The following is an 18,748-nucleotide window of genomic DNA, read 5'->3' on the forward strand; positions in this document are numbered from 1 at the left end:
AATTCCTTAACTGGAGTACAGAGTAATTCTACATTTACAGAAGAGGATGTAACAGCCAGTTGCCCAATTTTTTTTTAAATTGGAATGTGATTTTTCTGCTGGGATTTATCTATAATTATCCAGTTTATAAAACACAACTTTTTAAATATAATTTGCAACGCATCATTTATGTTAAATGGAGTAGAAAATGTTTTGTCCCACAAAACCTAATCAAAATGGAATGCTTATCATATTGAAGAGAATGGCTGATAATCAAACAAATAGCAGGAAGTGCTAAGATGATGCTCATTTCAAAATGGCTGAATATGTATAATACCAGAACTATTGCTAAGCAGTCAGTCACAGTTATTTTCCTACATCTATATTTGTGGTAGAAGGTAGAATGGAATGGCTTTGTTTATCCCGTTGAAAGGAGGATTTTAAAAGCGACAACTATAGACAGAAAAATGACTCCCAGTAGACCAATATATCCATACGAACCATTCATTCTTTTCTCTGGCACTGTAAAGAAGCAGAAGTAACATAGATTATGTACTTTGATTCAGCTGAAACAAAACATGGCTTAATTGAGATAGCTAAGACCATGTGGAACTATTTTTTTCAAAAAATTTCAATGTACTGTATAAAACTATCATGTATAAATTTTGATCCACATGGAAGTAGGAGTTTCATCACATGATATAATACGGTCTAGTGAACTTCATAGACCCCTCACTATTTGAAGAGGGTGGAAGGACTCAAAAGACTTGAGCAAAGTTTGGTGAATGTTTAGGGGGCAGAGAGAAAAAAAAAACAGGTCTAGACGAGATGAGAAAATGAAGTTGGGAGAGCAAGAGAGGGAAAACTGACATTTGAGTAGAAAAAAATGCACAAAAACAAAGTGTTTGAAATACACAACCAGTCAGCCAACATCTGAAAATAAATTAAGTTGGTTATGACTTTTCTGATGTATGATAAGTGGACATTTTGGTAAGATTGGAAAAAGAGAATCAACAAATACACCAACTGGAGAGAGGGAATTAACTGATTAAATGATCTGTAAGCTGCTTAAGGCTCTAATATAAAAGATTATCTGACACGCAAAGGTAGGAATGTATAAAGACTAAGGTGTGAAAAAAACAGGCCATATAGCAAATGTGAGAATAAACAAACCGAGAAAGGAATAAGACTGCAAACGCAGCAACTATGAAACTCATAAAGAAAATGCAAGTAATGGTGGAAACGACAATTTGCTTTATTTAATGTAGTTAACAAAAAAGACTGAAGGCACTTTGAAAAGCTGTAATAAAAAAAACCGAGAAGTGACAAAAAGCTTTGTCAAAGAAGTGGATTTTAAGGACGGTCCTCAAGGGGGAAAATGGAGGAGCACAGTGATTTATGGAGGAAGTTCCAGAGTGGGATACAGAAATGAGTGTCCATCCCATCAATAGCGGTACATATGGTACTTTACACTAACATTGAACACATTTATCTCATACTTTAGAAGAAAAACTAAATGTATGTAAAAAAAAAAAAAGAATTTGAATACTATGTACCTCCTGAGTAATATCCCCATGCATATGTAAATCGGCTGGTTACCCAGATAATACCAAGAACCGAAGCAGTGATCTGTGAAATATCAAGTAAATTAGATTACTTCATTATAACACCGTGTGCAATATAAACAAACGTTAAGAAGCCACAATGACTCATAGATGTCTACAGCACAGAAGGAGGCCATTCGGCCCATTGTGTCCATGCCAGTCGACAAAGATCTGACTATACTAATCCCATTTTCTAGCCCTGGAGGCCGTGGCAATGCAAGTGAATATCCAAATACTTCTTAAATGTTAAGAGAGTTTGTGACTCAACCACCCTTTCAGGCAGTGAGCTCTATACTCCCACCACCCTCTGGCTGAAAAAATTTCTCCTTAACTCCCCTCTTAGCCTTCTACCTCTTATCTTAAACCTATGCCCCTTGGTTATTGACCCCTCTACCAATGGAAAAAGTGCCTTCCTATCCACCCTATCTTCCCTTCATAGTCTTATACGCTTCTAACAGATCACCTCGCAACCTTCGTTGCTCCAAGGAAAACAACCCCAGCCTATCCAATCTTTCCTCATAGCTCAGACCCTGCAGTCCAGACAGCATCCTGGTAAATTTCCTCTGTACGCTCTCCAATGCAAAAACATCCTTCCTATAATGTGGTGACCAGAACTGCATGCAGTACTTCAGTTGTGGCCTAATCAGCATTTGATACAGTTCCAGCATAACCTCCCTGCTCTTGTATTCTATGCCATGGCTAATAAAGGCAAGTATCCCATATGCCTTCTTAACCACCTTATCTACCTGCCCTGCTACCTTCATGGATCTGTAGATCCTCTACTCTTCAGTTCTTTCCAGGGATCTACCATTCATAGTGTAATCCCTTGTTAACCCTTCCCAAGTGCATTACCTCACACTTTTCCGGGTTGAATTCCATTTGCCACTGCTCTGCCCACCTGACTAGTCCATTGATATCCTCTTGAAGTTTATGGCTATCCTCATTATTTATCACCCTACCAATTTTTGTGTCATCCGTGAACTTCTTGATCATATCCCCTACATTTAAGTCCAAATCATTTACATACACCACAAACAGCAAGGGCCCCAGCTCCGAGCCCTGCGGAACCCCACTGGAAACAGACTTCCAGTCACAGAAACATCCCTCTACTGTCACCTTCTGCTTCCTGCCTCTCAGCCAATTTTGGATCCAATGTGCCACTTTGCCTTGGATCCCATGGGCACTATTTTCTTGACCAGTCTGACATGAGGGATCTTATCAAAAGTTGTATCAAAATTTTCCATTGTGAAGATCGATGCAAAGTATTCATTGAGGACTGCGCCCATATCTTCCGGGTCCACACAAACATTATCTCCATGGTCCCTAATTGGCCCTATTCTTTCCCTAGTCCATGTAGATGACATCAAATGCATTACCCTCATCAACATTCCTGGTTACCTCAAAAAATTGGTCAAATACGACCTCCCTTTAACAAATCCATGCTGACTAACCCTGATTAATCCATGTATCTCCAAGTGCAGATATATTCTGTTACCCGGAATTCTTTCTAGTAACTTCCTCACCATCGAGGTTAGAGTGACTGGCCCGTAGTTTCCTGGTCTATTCCTTCATCCCTTTTTTAATAATGGGACAATGTTAGCAGTCCTCTAGTCCGCTGGCACCTCACCTGTGGCCAGAGAGGATTTGAAAATTACTGCCAGAGCCTCTTATATCTCTTTCCTTGCCTCCCTGAACAGCCTGGGATACGTCTCATCTGTGTCTGCGGATTTATCCACTTTTAAGGCCACTAAACCCGCTAGTACCTCCTCTCCCTCTATGTCAATTTCCTCTAATATTTCACAGTCCTCCACCCTGATGTCTATACCTGTGTCATCCTTTTCCATTGTGAAGACCTACGCAAAGTATTCATTAGGGACTGGACCCACGTCTTCTGGTCCACATACACATTACCTCAATGGTCCCTAATTGGCCCTACTCTTTCCCTGGTTATTTTCTTGCTCTTTATATATTTAAAAAACCCCTTTGTGTTTTTCTTTATTCTACCCACCAATGCTTTCTCATGTACTTAGTTTTCCTAATTTCCTTTTTTTAAGTTCCCCTCTGCACTTTTTATACTCCTCTAAGGACCCTGCTGTATTGAGCCCCCAGTATCTCATACAGGTCTACAGCACAGGAAAAAGGCCCTTCAGCCCATCGAGTCTGTGCCGGTCAAACAAGTACCTAACTATTCTAATGCCATTATCCAGGACTAGGCCCATAGCCTTGTATGCTATGGCATCGCAAGTGTACATCCAAATCCTTCTTAAATGTTATGAGGGTTTCTGCCTCCACCATCCTTTCAGGCAGTAAGTTCCAGATTCCCACCATGGTTCCCCCTCTGGGTGAAAAAATTCTTCCTCATATCCCCTCTAAACCTCCTGCCCCTTACCTTAAATCTATGCCCCCAGGTTATTGATCCCTCCAAGAAGGGGAAAAGTTCCTTCCTGTCTACCCGATCTATGCCCTTCATAATTTTATATACTTCAGTCATGTCCCCCCCTCAACCTCTTATCTGCCATAAGCTTCTCTTTTTTTCTTAATCCTAACCTTTATGTCCCTTAATATCCAGGGTTCTCTAGACTTGGGTTCCCCCCCTTGTCTTTACGGGAACATATTTGCTCTGTACTCTTGTATTTCATCTCAGTAACATTAGCCTTTCCCCAGTTTAGAACTATTATTCTCAGCCCAACCTTATCCTTTTCCATAACTATCCTAAATCTAACTGAGTTATGGTCACTATCTCCAAAATGCTCTCCTACTGATATGTCTTCCACCTGCCCAGGCTCATTTCTGAATATTAGGTCCAGAACTGCCCCTTCCCTTGGGCTTTCTATGTACTGGCTAAAAAACTTCTCCTGGATGCAACAACAATTTTGATCCCTCCCTACCTTGCACACTAAAACTTTCCCAGTTAATATTTGGTTAGTTAAAATACTCTACTATTACTGCCCTATTATTCTTACATTTCTCTGAAACTTGACTACATATTTGATCCTCTATCTCTCCCCAACTGTTTGGGGGCCTGGAGTACACACCCAACAGCGTGTTTGCCCCTTTTGTGTTTTTTACTTCTACCCATGGCTTCCATTTGATGATCCTTCCAAGATATCATCTCTCCTCACTACTATAATTGATTCCTTGATCAATATTGCGAACCCCCCCCATCTCTTTTATCCTCCTTTCTATCTCATCTGAATACCCTATAACCAGGAATGTTGAGCTGCCAGTACTACCCTTTTAACCAAGTCTCAGTCATTGCTATGATATCACATTCCCACATGCCTATCTGTACCCTCAGCTTGTCTGTCTTATTCCTCAGGCTCCATGCATTAAATATATATTCCAGTTAGCCTTGCTAAACTCACTTCTTTCTTATCTAGCCTATGTTTCCTCTGCCTTCCAGACTCAGTTACCAGTGTTTTCACTTCTAATTCCATCTCAGCTTCTCTCCCCTCTGAACTACTTTTCAGGATCCCATCCCCTTGCCAATTTAGTTTAAATCAGTCCCAACAACATTAGCAAACCTCCCTCTGAGGATGTTGGTCCCGTTCCTATTCAGATGTAACCTATCCAACTTGTACAGGTCCCACCTCCCCCAGAAACAGTCCCAATACCCCAGGAATCTAAAGCCCTCCCTCCTGCAGCACCTCTCCAGCCACACATTCATCTGCTCTATCCTTCTATCCGGAGATTACTACCTTTAAAGACCTGCTTTTCAATTTCCTACCTAACTCCCTAAAGTCTGCTTGCAGGACCTCACTTCTCTTTCTTCCTATGTCACCGGTCCCAACATGGACCACGACCTCTGGTTGTTCACCCTCCCCCTTCAGAATGCCCTGTAGTCATTACATAACATCCTTGACCCTGGCAACCAAGAGGCAACATACTATCCTGGAGTCACGTCCACGGCTGCAGAAGTGCCTGTCTACTCCCCTCACTGATGAATCCACTACCACTATTATCCTACCAGACTTCTTACTCCCTTCCCTGAGCAGCTGGACCACCCACAGTGCCATGGCCTTTGCTCTGGTTGGCCTCCACAAAGGAACTATCACTCACTGTTTTCCAAGGCCACAAAACGGTTTGCGAGTGAGATGCACTCAGCGATTCACTCAATACTTGCCTGGTCCCCTTCTGTCTGGTGGTCACCCATTCCCTCTCTGCTTGCACTTCCTTAAGCTGCGGGGTGACAGCATTCTGAAACGCGCTATACACCAAAACTCGGAGCTCAAGTTGGTCCAGCTGGAGGCATCTCCTGCACACATGGTCATCCAGACCACCAGGAGCGTCTAGGGTTTCGCACATAGCGCAAGATGTGCAAATCATGGGACTGAGTTCCCCAGACATATCTTAACTAAATAGGTAATGAACCCTTGCTTTTATTTTACCCTTACTCCTACTTGAGTATAGACTAGATGCTAGATCTTCTAGGTGCTGCTGACTGCCTGTCCCAGGGCCCTCCTCTCACACTCTCCTCTAGGTGCTGCTGACTGCCTGTCCCAGGGTCCTCCTGTTCCACCCTCCTCGCGCTAATGAAGGATATCACTAAGTGATAAAAATCAATTGAAAATATTTAGCAGACTAGGCTTCATGTGCATGTCTAAAATTAATACTTTGTTCTTGTGCAGAAAATGGCTGCTCAGTTTATACCAAAAGTCACTGCACTTCAAAGTATGTAAAGCACGTTGAGATGTTTCTAAGATGCAATACAATATCATACAAATTATAGATTTTTTTGGTTCTTTTTAATTTGTATATTCATAAACATAAGAGTCACTAATAAATCCAAAAGGAAATTAAGGAGAAACCTCTTTACCCAAAGAATGTTAATAATGTAATTAAATATGTCAACCTTCTCAATTTTACCCCTACGCTGTCAGTTTTTTTCAGCAGAAGGATGAGGCAGTGCACTTTCAGACTTGTCCATTGTCTGTGGGACACAGTGTTCATGTTAGTTAGTTCTGAGGGAAAAAATAAGTCACTACTGTAGCAATATTCCCCTCTGTGAAGATAAAGCATGCTGAGTTGAGTGACAGTGAACACAAGGATCAACTGAAGTTAACATCAATCAGGTAATAGTTTGTTGGAGAATCAGTTTTTGGCATAATTGCACACAGAAATCAAGTTCAATTTTGTATTTTTTAATGTAGTTCTTTGTTGAAACAAGACAGTGTTAGTTACGAACTCGTGAATTTTACAGTCCTTTGGATAAAAGCTGAAGGATTATCATACTTTCACTAACATGGAGCTAGTTGTCTTACTGGCTAAAAGGCAGCATGGTAAAAGATAGCACATCATTCATGGCAAAATAGTTTTTGAGCTACAATGCCATTTCATCATTTTTACCGGATAGACAGCTCCAGCTATCAGTTGGAAGATCAGCCACTGAGGATATATCTCCAGTGTGTTTTGATGTGCTCGTTGGATGCAATTGAATATTGGGTCCTTTTCACTGTACATGTTTGGATACTGAAATGAAATACAATGCATTATTACAAAGCAAATGAACAATTGTACGACCCAATTCCAGAACTTTGTGAATGTTTCAGCTTCAAAAATCCATTGTTAGCAACAGTCAATGCGAAATTAATCCAAAAAAATTCTTCATTTAGCCAAATAGATCTAAGCTTTCCACTAATGCTTAAAATTACATTGCACAGCTCATGAACTAATGCTGTACATTAATGTCCCCATGCTTTTACTGGGTTGGATCAGAAGTTATGGCCCAATATAATTTTCCAATTCACCAATCAAAGACTAAATTAAGAAATCTTTCAACTAAAACTTTTTCTCAATCCTAAAATTAACAATTCCTATTGTTATGATCTCAACAGGGGAACCGTAAACCAAAACAACCAAATTTACTGAAAACATTACCAACAAGATTTCACTGCTTGCAACTTTTACTTTAACATGAATCTGAACCAACGTAAACTAAACATGAATTAACAGGGAAATTATACTTCAAATAAAAAGGTAAATTTCACTTCAAATAGTCAATACAACAAATTTACATCTTATGCAAGATAAGCATTTGCATCACTCCTTGCACAATTGTGGCACTACAAAGCTACACGGTTCTACAATATACTGCTTTCTTCACTTTGTAGGTTAGAAGTTCCATCTAACAACAGAAGACACACTTCTACAAACCCTCTTTCCTGGGTCACAACAGTCCAGATGCTGTAGCTTTCTAGAGTTCCTTTTCAACCAACCAATCGATAACACCCTGCTCACAGTTTGGCCACCTTTAAACAAACACCAAGCTCTTAAAGTCTCTAAGCTATTCACATAGCATTCCAGATTTTTGCTGCTTGCACAGTCCTCCAAAAGCTCCTGTCTCCTTTTCTGCCAAAACAAAACTAACCTCTTCTTGAGAATGATTTACTCTTCTCACAAGAACTCTCTCTGTTCCTCTTTATGTCTCTGTCTGCTTTCTCTTTGTGTCTGCGTCTGAACCTTCAACCTCCAACTCTTCTGCTTGTAGCTCTCCTTTGTGTCTGTCAGCCACATAGCCTCTTTTTTTAACTTCCTTCCTGTTTGTACTGCTTCCATGTCAGGGGTCGCCAGATCACATGGACCAGTATTTCTTATACAAGAAAATTACAATCGGTGCAAACTTGTAAAAATGCCATTTTCAAACATTGTTAAAAGCATACAGATTCCACAGACATTTTAAAGAAATTACAAATTTTCCTTTTCCTTCAAAATGACCAAGGACTATGTTACTTTATAAAAAACACATGTTGGAAACTGTCAAAAATGTGTTGGTTTTAAAAACAGTCCAAATTGCATATTAGCTACTAATTATGGTACTCGCAATTAATTTCAATGTACATAGATTGCAGGTCATCAATTCACAACTGAAATGGTATTTTGACATGTGTTCTGATTTACTTAATTATTTCACACCATTACTGAAATTTTGCAAGAATTTTTCACATTGCCACTTAGTCTCCTGATGGGGCTTTCACATTATTTGTCATTGTCACTTTGGAACACATTGTACATTGAGATTAGACTAATGTTCCATGCAAAGGCTGAAGAAATATGGTGGCATATACACTTTCTAAACTAAATTCTTACTTCATTGTGTTGTGTGGCAATATCACTAAGCTACTTGGGATAGATCCCGAACAAACCTAGCAGCTGAAATCTGGACATACATGAGATGCTGTGGGCCATCAGCAGAATTGTATACCACTGCAATCTGTTATGGCTCTACATACCCTTAATTTACCATTACCATCAAGCCTGGTTCAATGAGGAGCATAGGAGAGCAAGCAAGGTGCAGGACCAGGCGTGTCTAAAAATTAGGTATCGACCTGGTGAAGCTGCAATGAAGAATTGCATGCATGCTAGACAGTGGAAGCAGTGTGCTATGGACAGAGATAAGCTATCCCACAACCAATGGATCAGATCAGATCTCTGCAGCCTTGCCACACCTGATCATGAATGGTGGTGAACAATTAACCAACTAGCAGGAGGCTTCACGAACTTACCCATCCTCAATGATGGCAGAGCCCAGCACGAGTGCAAAAGACAAGGTTGAACCATTTGCAATCATCTTCAGCCCTAAGTGCTGAGTGGATAATCCATCTCAGCCTCCTGCTGAGGTCCCCACCATCTCAAATGGTAATCTTCAGTTACTTTGATTCATTCTACATGATATCAAGAAATGGCTGCGTGCTTTGGCTGCAGCAAAGACTATGGGTCCCAACAACATACCGGCTGTACTGCTGAAGACGTCTGCTCCAGGACTAGCTGTGCCTCTAGCAAAGTTGTTCCAGTAGAGCTACAACGCTGGCATCTACCTAACAAAGTGGAAAATTGCCCAAGTATGTCCTGTTCCCAAAAAACAGAACACATCTGACCATTTGCTGCCCTGTAAGTCTACTCTCAATCATCTGAAATGATGGCTGGTATCATCAACAGTGCTATCAAGTGGCACTTACCAATCACCTGCTTACCGACATTCAGTTTTGGGTTCTGCCAGGATCACACGCCTCGAGACCCCCTCTCAGTCTGGATCCAAACATGGACAAAAGAACTGAATTCCAAAGGTAAGGAGAGATTGACTGCCCTTGGCATCAAGGCACCATTTGACTGAGTATGGCATTCAGGAGTTTTCATAAAATTGAAGTCAGTGGGAATCAGGGAAAATTCTCTACGGGCTGAAGTCATACCAGCACGAAGGTAGTTGTTGGAAGTCAATCATCTCAGTCCCAGGATATTGCTGCAGAAGTTCCTCAGGACAGTGTCTTAAGCCCAACCATCTTCAGCTGATTCATCAATGACCTTCTCTTCATCATAAGTTTAAGTATGGAATTGTTTGTGATGATTGCAGCATTCAGTTCCATTTGCAACTTCTCAGATAATGAAGTAATTTGTGCTCACGTGCAGCAAGACCTGGTCAACATTGAGGCATAGGCTGTTAAATGGCATTTTTAAAAATATTGGTTCCTGAGATGTGAGTGCTACTGGCAAAGCCAGCATTTAATGCCCATCCCCTAATTGTTCTTGAGAAGGTAGCAATGAGATGCTTTCTTGAACTGCTATGGTGTAGGCCCACCAACAATGTTAAGCAGGGTTCCAGGTTTTTGACCCAAGGGCAGTGAAGAAACAGCTATATAGTTCCAAGTCTGGATGGTGTGGTTTGGAGGGGAACTTGCAGTGCCAGGCAATGACCTTTTCCAACAAAAGAGAGCTTAACCACTTTTTTTAACATCCAACGGCATTACCACTGCTGACTCTCCCACCATCAAGATCCTGGAAGTCACCATTGACCAAAAATAAAACTAAACCAATCATATAAATACTGCGTCTACAAGAAGAGATCAAAGGCTGTTTTATCGGTAGCAAGTAACACTTCTTCACTCCCCAAAGCTTGTCCACTATCTACAAGACACAAGTAGCTGATTATGGATTGTTTCCTAGTCAGTTAGTTGCCTTGCTATCAGCAATTATCCAATCAAGTGTTTGTGACAATCAGGGAATAGGTTTCTTCATCTCAATTTTCCTGTTCACCTACGTTCCTTGTTCTGAATGATATCTAACTAACAGGATTCCAATCCTCTCCCACTGACCCTTCACCTGAACAGTGATTATGTTCCAATGAAACACCAGTAATATTTTTATAAATTATTTTGAAATTATCAGCCATATATGTATTTTGCCAAAAAAAATAGGTTTACTAATGTTTTCTCCATGAAGTTTTTTTTATAGCTGTAACTGATTGAAGGGAGATCTGATAGAGGTGTACTGTACAAAACTGTGACAGCTTTTTATAAGGCAGACAAAAAAATCTATTCCCATTAGCTGATGCTGCAAGAACTAAGAGACAGATTTATGGTTTTGGGCAAGAGGTACATATGAATTGGGAGCAGGAGTAGACCACTTGGCTCCTTGAGCCTGCTCTGCCATTTAATAAGATCATGGCTGATCTGATTGTAACCTCAACCCCACATTCCTGCCTACTCCTGATAACCTTTCACCCCCTTGTTAATCAAGAATCTATCTAGCTCTGTCTAAAAAAACATTCAAAGACTCTGCACCCACTGCCTTTGAGAAAGGGAGTTCCAAAGACTCATGACCCTCAGAGAAAAAAATTTTCATCTGTTTTAAATAAGCAACCCTTTATTTTTAAACAGTGACCCCTAGTTCTAGATTCTCCCACAAGAGGAAAATCATCTCCGCATCCACCCTGTCAAGACCCCTCAGGATCTTAAAAGTTTCAATCAAGTCGCCTTTTACTCTTCTAAATTCCAGTGTATACAAGCCTAACCTGTCCAACCTTTCATCAAGAGACAACCCGCCCATTCTTGGTATTAGTCTAGTAAACCTTCTCTAAACTGCTTCTAATTCATTTACATCTTTCCTTAAATATGGAGACCAATACTGTACACAATACTCCAGATGTGGTCTCACCAGTGCCCTGTACAACTGAAACATAACCGCCCTACTTTTGTAATCATTCCCCTCACAATAGATGATAACATTCTATGAGCTTTCCTAATTACTTGCTGTACCTGCGTACTAGCCTTTTGTGATTCATGCACTAGGACACCCAGATCCCTCTGAATCTCAGAGATCTGCAATCTCTCACCATTTAGATAATAAGCTTCTTTTTTATTCTTCCTGCCAAAATGAACAATTTCACATTTGCCCACATTATACTTCATTTGCCAGATCTTTGCCCACTCACTTAACATAGCTGTCACTTTGTAGCCTCCATATGTCCTCTTCACAATTTACTTTTCTACCTATCTTTGTGTCATCAGCAAATTTAGTAGCTATTCTTTCACCCACGTCAGTTATATAAATTATAAAAAGTTGAGGCGCAGCACTGATCCCTAGGGCACACCACTCGTCACATCCTTCCAACCAGAAAAAGACCCATTTATGGCTACTCTTTGTTTCCTGTTAGCTAGCCAATCTTCTATCCATGCTAATGTTACCCCCTCCATCATGAGCTTTTCTTTTCCGCAATAACATTTGATGTGGCACCTTATCAAATGCCTTCTGGAAATTTAAGTACAGTACATCCACTGGTTCCCCTTTATCCATAGCACGTGACTTCTTCACAGAACTCCAATAAATTGGTTAAACATGATTTCCCTTTCACAAAACCATGTTGACTCTGCTTGATTGCCTTGAATTTTTCTAAGTGCCCTGCTATAACATCTTTAACCATAGCTTCTAACATTTCCCCATGACAGATATTAGGCTAACTGGCCTAAAGTTTCCTGCTTTCTGTCTTCCTTTTTGAATAAAGGAGTTATATTTGCTATTTTCCTATCTAATGGAACCTTTCCCGAATCTAGGGAATTTTGGAAAATTAAAATCAATGCATCAATTATCTCACTAGCCACTTCTTTCAAGACCTTAGTGTGAAATCCATCCTGGCCTGGGGATTTGTTAGCCCACAGCCTCAACAATTTCCTCAATACCACGTCCCTGGTGATTGTAATTTTCCTGAGTTCTTCCCTCCCCTCCATTTCCTGGTTTACAGCTATTTCCGGGATATTACTTGTGTCCTCTATAGTGAAGATTGAAGCAAAATATCTGTTTAATGAATCTGCCATCTCCCTACTTTCCATTATCAATTACCTAGATGCACTTTCTATTGGACAAATGCTCACTTTGTTAACTCTTTTCTTATTTAAATGTCCATTGAAACTCTTACTATCCGTCTTTATATTAGTAGCTAGCTTCCTCTCGTATTCTAATTTTTCCCTTCTTATTAATCTTTTTGTCATTCTTTGTTGTCCTTTATATTCTTTCCAATCTTCTGACCTGCCACCCGTCTTTGCATAATTATATGTTTTTTCTTTAAGTTTGATACTGTCCTTAACTACGGATGGTGGGCCCTCTCCTTGGAATTTTTCTTTCTCATTGGAATGTATATATTCTGAAATATCCCTTTAAATGTCCGCCACTGAACCTCTATTGACCTATCCCTTAACCTCATTTGCCAGTTCACTATAGCTAGTTTTGCTTTCGTGCCCTCATAATTGCCCTTATTTAAGTTTAAAGGGGGGAATGTGAGGAAGAATATTTTTAAACGCCTTGTACCCGCTGCCTGCAAGGGTGGTGGAAGCAGAGACGATCAATGATTTCAAGTGGAAACTGGATAGGCATTTGAGGGAAATAAGTGTAGGGCTACAGGAATAGAGCAGGGAAATGGGACTAACTGGGTTGCCCAACAGCGAGCCGGATGCGTTACATAGCCTCCTTATGTGTTATGATGACTCCATGACTGGATCAACCTTGAGTTAAGACCATAAGATCACAAAACGTAGGGGCAGAAGTAGGCCATTCATCCCATTGAGTCTGCTCCACCATTCAATGAGATCATGGTTGATCTGATAATCCTCAACTCCACCTTCCTGCCTTTTCTTCATTACCTTTTATTCCCTTAGTGATTAAAAATCTATCTCAGCCTTAAATATACTTAACAAACCAGCCTCTACAGCCCTCTGTGGTAAAGAATTCCACAGATTAACTACCCTCTGAGAGAAGAAATTCCTCCTCACCTCTGTTTTAAATGGGTTATCCCTCACTCTGAGATTATGCCCTCTGGTCCTAGACTTTCCCGCAAGGGAAAACAACGTCTCAGCAACTAAAACAAAAATAAAAATACCTGGAAAAACTCAGCAGGTCTGACAGCATCTGCGGAGAGGAACACAGTTAACGTTTCGAGTCCGTGTGACTCTTCAACAGAACTGAGGTAAAATAGAAAAGAGGTGAAATATAAGCTGGTTTAAGGGGGGGTGGAACAAGTAGAGCTGGATAGAGGGCCAGTGATAGGTGGAGATAGCCAAAAGATATCATAGACAAAAGGGCAAAGAGGTATTGAAGGTGGTGATATTTTCTAAGGCTAATAGGTGACATTAAGGGTAGAAAGCAGGACGAGCAAGGTAGCCCTAGTGGGGCTGGGCTGGGGTGGGGGGGAATGGATCAAAATAGGCTAAAAGGTAGAGATAAAACAATGGATGGAAATACATTTAAAAATAATGGAAATAGGTGGGAAAAGAAAAATCTATATAAATTATTGGAAAAAAGGGGGATCGGAAAGGGGGTGGGGATGGAGAAGAGAGTTCATGATCTAAAATTGTTGAACTCAATATTCAGTCCAGAAGGCTGTAGAGTGCCTAGTTGAAAGATGAGGTGCTGTTCCTCCAGTTTGCGTTGAGCTTCACTGGAACATTACAGCAGGCCGAGGACGGATATGTGGGCATGAGAGCAGGGTGGAGTGTTGAAATGGCAAGCGACAGGGAGGTCTGGGTCATGCTTGCGGACAGACCGAAGGTGTCCCGCAAAGCGGTCACCCTGTCTGCATTTGGTCTCTCCAAAGTAGAGAAGACCGCATTGGAAGCAGCGAATGCAGTGGACTAAATTGAGGGAAGTGCAAGTGAAATGCTGCTTCACTTGAAAGGAGTGTTTGGGCCCTTGGATGGTGAGGAGAGGGGAAGTAAAGGGGCAGGTGTTGTACCTTCTGCGGTTGCATGGGAAGGTGCCGTGGGAGGGGGTTGAGGTGTAGGGGGTGATGGAGGAGTGGACCAGGGTGTCCCGGAGGGAACGATCCCTGCAGAATGCCGCCAGGGGGTGAAGGGAAGATGTGTTTGATGGTGGCATCATGCTGGAGTTGGCGGAGGATGATCCTTTGAATGCAGAAGCTAGTGGGGTGATGTGAGGACAAGGGCGACCCTATCATGGTTCTGGGAGGGAGAGGAAGGTGTGAGGGTGGATGCACGGGAGATGAGCCGGACACGGTTGAGGGCCCTGTCAAACACCATGGGTGGAAAACCTCGGTTAAGGAAGAAGGAAGACATGTCAGAGGAACTGTTTTTGAAAGTGGCATCATCAGAACAGATGCAACACAGGCTAAGGTACTGAGAGAATGGGATGGAGTCCTTACAGGAAGTGGGGTGTGAGGAGCTGTAGTCGAGGTAGCTGTGGGAGTTGGTAAGCTTGTAATGAATATTGGTGGACAGTCTATCATCAGAAATAGAGACAGAGAGGTCAAGGAAGGGAAGTGTCAGAGATGGATCATGTGAAAATGATGGAAATTGGAAGCAAAATTAATAAATTTTTCCTGGTCCAGACGAGAACATGAAGCAGCACCGAAGCAATCATCGATGTACCGGAGAAAGAGTTGTGGGAGGGTGCCGGAGTAGGACTGGAACAAGGAATGTTCCACATACCCCATAAAGAGACAGGCATAATTGCGGCCCATGAGGGTACACATAGCCACACCTTTTATTTGAAGGAAGTGAGAGGAGTTTAAGGGGAAATTGTTCAGTGAGAGAACAAGTTCAGCCATACGGAGGGGATTGTTCGGACCTCTGTTCGAGGAAGAAGTGGAGAGCCATTAGACCATCCCGGTGGAGGATGGAGGTGTAGAGGGATTGGAAGCCCATGGTGAAGAGGAGGCAGTTGGGGCCAGGGAACTGGAAATTGTTGATATGATGTAGGGTGTCAGAGGAATCACAAATGTAGGTGGAAAGGGACTGGACAAGGGGGGAGAGAATGGAGTCAAGATAGCAAGAAATGAGTTCCGTGGGGCAGGAACAGGTTGACACGATCAGTCTGCCGGGACAGTCCTGTTTGTGGATTTTGTGAAGGAAGTAGAAGTGGGCCGTCCGAGGTTGGGAGACTACCAGGTTGGAAGCTGTGGAAGGAAGATCTCCAGAGTAGATGAGGTCACTAATAGTCCTGGAAACAATGGCTTGATGTTCAGTGGTGGGGTCATGGTCCAGGGGGAGGTAGGAGGAAGTGTCTGCGAGTTGATGCTCAGCCTCTGCGAGGTAAAGGTCAGTGCGCCACCCTTGTCAGCAGGTTTGATGACAATGTCAGGGTTGGACCTGAGAGAACGGAGTGCAGCAAGTTCAGACAGAGAGAGACAGGTTAGAGTGGCATCTACCCTGTCGAGCCCCCTATGTTTCAATATGTTCTAACATTGGAAATGCAGTCAGGGGCCCTGAAGCAAAAAAAAAAAAATGCTTTTAGTCACCTTTCAAATTCAATGTGGGACTATTAGAACATCCACAGGTTCTTTAAATCAGAACCTTGTGAAATAACTCACCTGAAAGAGTTCGTTGAAAAAAATAAAGGGCTCAGGAGAGAATTATATAACACGGCTTAACCTAGAGACGATGGTCAGGAATGCGGAAACTGTCAGCTGGTGAGAGTCCGCAGTATAATAATCAGGGTGTAAAGCTTGTGATTGAGAGGAAGGAGGTCTGTGCTGATTGTGGAGGGATTTTCTCTTTTCCCCCTTACCTTGACATTGTATTTCTTCCTGGCGATGCCCACTTTCATTGCCAGATAGGCCAGCATGACCCAGCTGTAGATAAACACCAGGATCACATAGCCGAAGTGCTGCGGTATGAAGTGGGTCGGGTGGGACAGAATATTCTGCGAGGGAACGTATTGCATTAGAGACGGTGGAGCCACGGCAGCTGGCAGTGTGTTCCCTGGAAACTGGGCTGAGCGGCCGAGAGCGAGTCCCCCCTTCCCCCCGGTGGTCAGGTGCTGGGGAGCCGCCAGCGCCCCCTCTCTCTGCCAGCGACACTGCAGCTCCACATCCCACCCCTCTGCAGCTGCAGGAAAGATATGGTGATGGATTTGGGAGGCTCAAGGACTTTGGAGAGAGATACAGAGATGGGCGGGGGAGAGGTTATATGATATGGTGCTGCAGAGTGGCAGTGAAACCTCTGCAAGTCGACAGGGTCCCGAGACAGCCATGAGGCTCGAGTGGATCCAGTGAAAGATACCTATGGTCTATGGGACACATTAAAATAAAAATAACATATTGTGGATCCTGGTTCAGAAGAAGATTCAAATTTGATTCAGAACCTTAGCTCTGTTTCTTTCTCCGCAGATGCTGCCAGACCTACTGGGTACTTTCAGCACGTTCTGCTTACTGATTGGCATCACGGCAAGAAGCACAGTCAGGAGGCTTATTTAATTTTTCTGCAGGTTCGTTGCCAAAAAACATACCTCTGTTGCCAGATCTACAGGTTCACTGTCATATGAAATAGGTCTTATCTTTATATTGTTTGCACACGAAAAAAACAATATGCCTCTAATATTTAAAGGAGAATCATAGGCTTTTTTTTTTGCAAAAATATAATTTATTCATAAATCTTCAAAAACATTCTGAACCATTTCAAAATCACCATTACAAAAATACAATCAGGTTCAACTTTTACAACATGAATCACAAGGTGTATCAGTACAAACAAAGAATATTACGATCATTGGCAGACATTCATTTTGAGCTGTACATCCGAGGGGCTCTAAACAGTTCCCAGTCCCTCAGTGCACTGTGGCAGAAAGATCTTAGGCAGCGACCTTTCCCCATTGCGCCTTTGCGGCGACTGCCCCAAGCTTAACTGTGTCCCTCAGCACGTAGTCCTGGACCTTGGAATGTGCCAGTCTGCAACACTGGGTCGGGGACAACTCTTTGCGCTGGAAGACCAACAATTTTCGGGCAGATCAAAGAGCAGCTTTCACTGAGTTGATGATCCTCCAGCTGCAGTTGATGTTTGTCTCGGTGTGTGTCCCTGGGAACAGCCCGTAGAGCACAGAGTCCTGTGTCACAGAACTGCTCGGGACGAACCTCGACGGAAACCACTGCATCTCTCTCCAGACTTTCTTTGCAAAGGCACAATCTACAAGGAGGTGAACAATGGTCTCTTCCCCACCACAGCCACCTTAAGGGCAACGTGCAGAGGGAGTGAGACTCCTGGCATGTAGGAAGGATCTTACAGGGAGGGCCTTTCTCACCACCAGCCAAGCTACGCCTTGGTGCTTGTTGGAAAGTTCTGGCGATGAGGCATTCTGCCAAATGATTTTGTCAGTCTGCTCAGGGAACCATCCTACAGGATCCACCCTCTCCTTTTCCCTCAGGGCCTTTAAGACGTTACGTGCCGACCACTGCCTGATGGACTTGTGGTCAAAGGTGTTTCTCTGCATAAATTTTCCCACGAGGGACAGGTGGTTCAGCATGGTCCAACTACTTGGAGCGTTCTGCGGCAGTGTGGCCAGACCCATCCTTCGTAACACTGGGGACAGGTAGAACCTCAGCATGTAGTGACACTTGGTGTTTGCATACTGAGGGTCTACACACCACTTGATGCAGCCGCACACAAAGGTGGCCATCAGTATGAGGGCGATGTTGGGCACGTATTTTCCCCCTTTATCTAGAGGCTTGTACATCGTGTCCCTGCGGACACGATCCATTTCAACCTCCAGATAAAGCGGAAGATGGCTCAGGTGATCGCCACCACACAGGAGTGTGGAATGGGCCAGACCTACGACACGTACAGCAACAGCGAGAGTGCCTCACACCTGATGACCAGGTTCTTACCCGCAATGGAGAGGGAGCGTCGCTCCCACATGTCCAGTTTCCTTTTCACCATCGACACTCGCTCCTTCCAGTTTCTAACGCGTGCCCTGGTTCCTCCGAACCATATCCCCAGCACCTTCAGGCTGTCAGCCCTGACAATGAAGGGGACAAAGGATCTGTCAGCCCAGTTCCCAAAGAACATGGCCTCGCTCTTCCCACGATTTACCTTGGCTCCCGAGGTCAGTTCAAACTGGTCGCAGATGTGGATCAGTCTGTGCACCAACAGGGGATCCGAGCAGAAGACGGCGAC

At 42.9% G+C, this 18,748-nt stretch overlaps 1 protein-coding gene across 1 annotated transcript; it reads right to left on the reverse strand.

Annotated features, from left to right (window-relative positions):
- Positions 1 to 80: 80 nt before the first annotated feature.
- mgst3b (microsomal glutathione S-transferase 3b) lies at positions 81 to 16,612 on the reverse strand. The gene is made up of 4 exons (XM_041213444.1): positions 16,368 to 16,612; positions 6,930 to 7,052; positions 1,536 to 1,608; positions 81 to 501 (listed from the first exon to the last, which is right to left on the reverse strand). Exons 1-4 carry the CDS (start codon positions 16,521 to 16,523, stop codon positions 398 to 400), a joined length of 456 nt encoding a protein of 151 aa, XP_041069378.1. The 5' UTR covers positions 16,524 to 16,612; the 3' UTR covers positions 81 to 397.
- Positions 16,613 to 18,748: the final 2,136 nt, after the last annotated feature.

This window comes from Carcharodon carcharias, chromosome 19, assembly GCF_017639515.1.
Source record: "Carcharodon carcharias isolate sCarCar2 chromosome 19, sCarCar2.pri, whole genome shotgun sequence".
NCBI lineage: Eukaryota > Metazoa > Chordata > Chondrichthyes > Lamniformes > Lamnidae > Carcharodon > Carcharodon carcharias.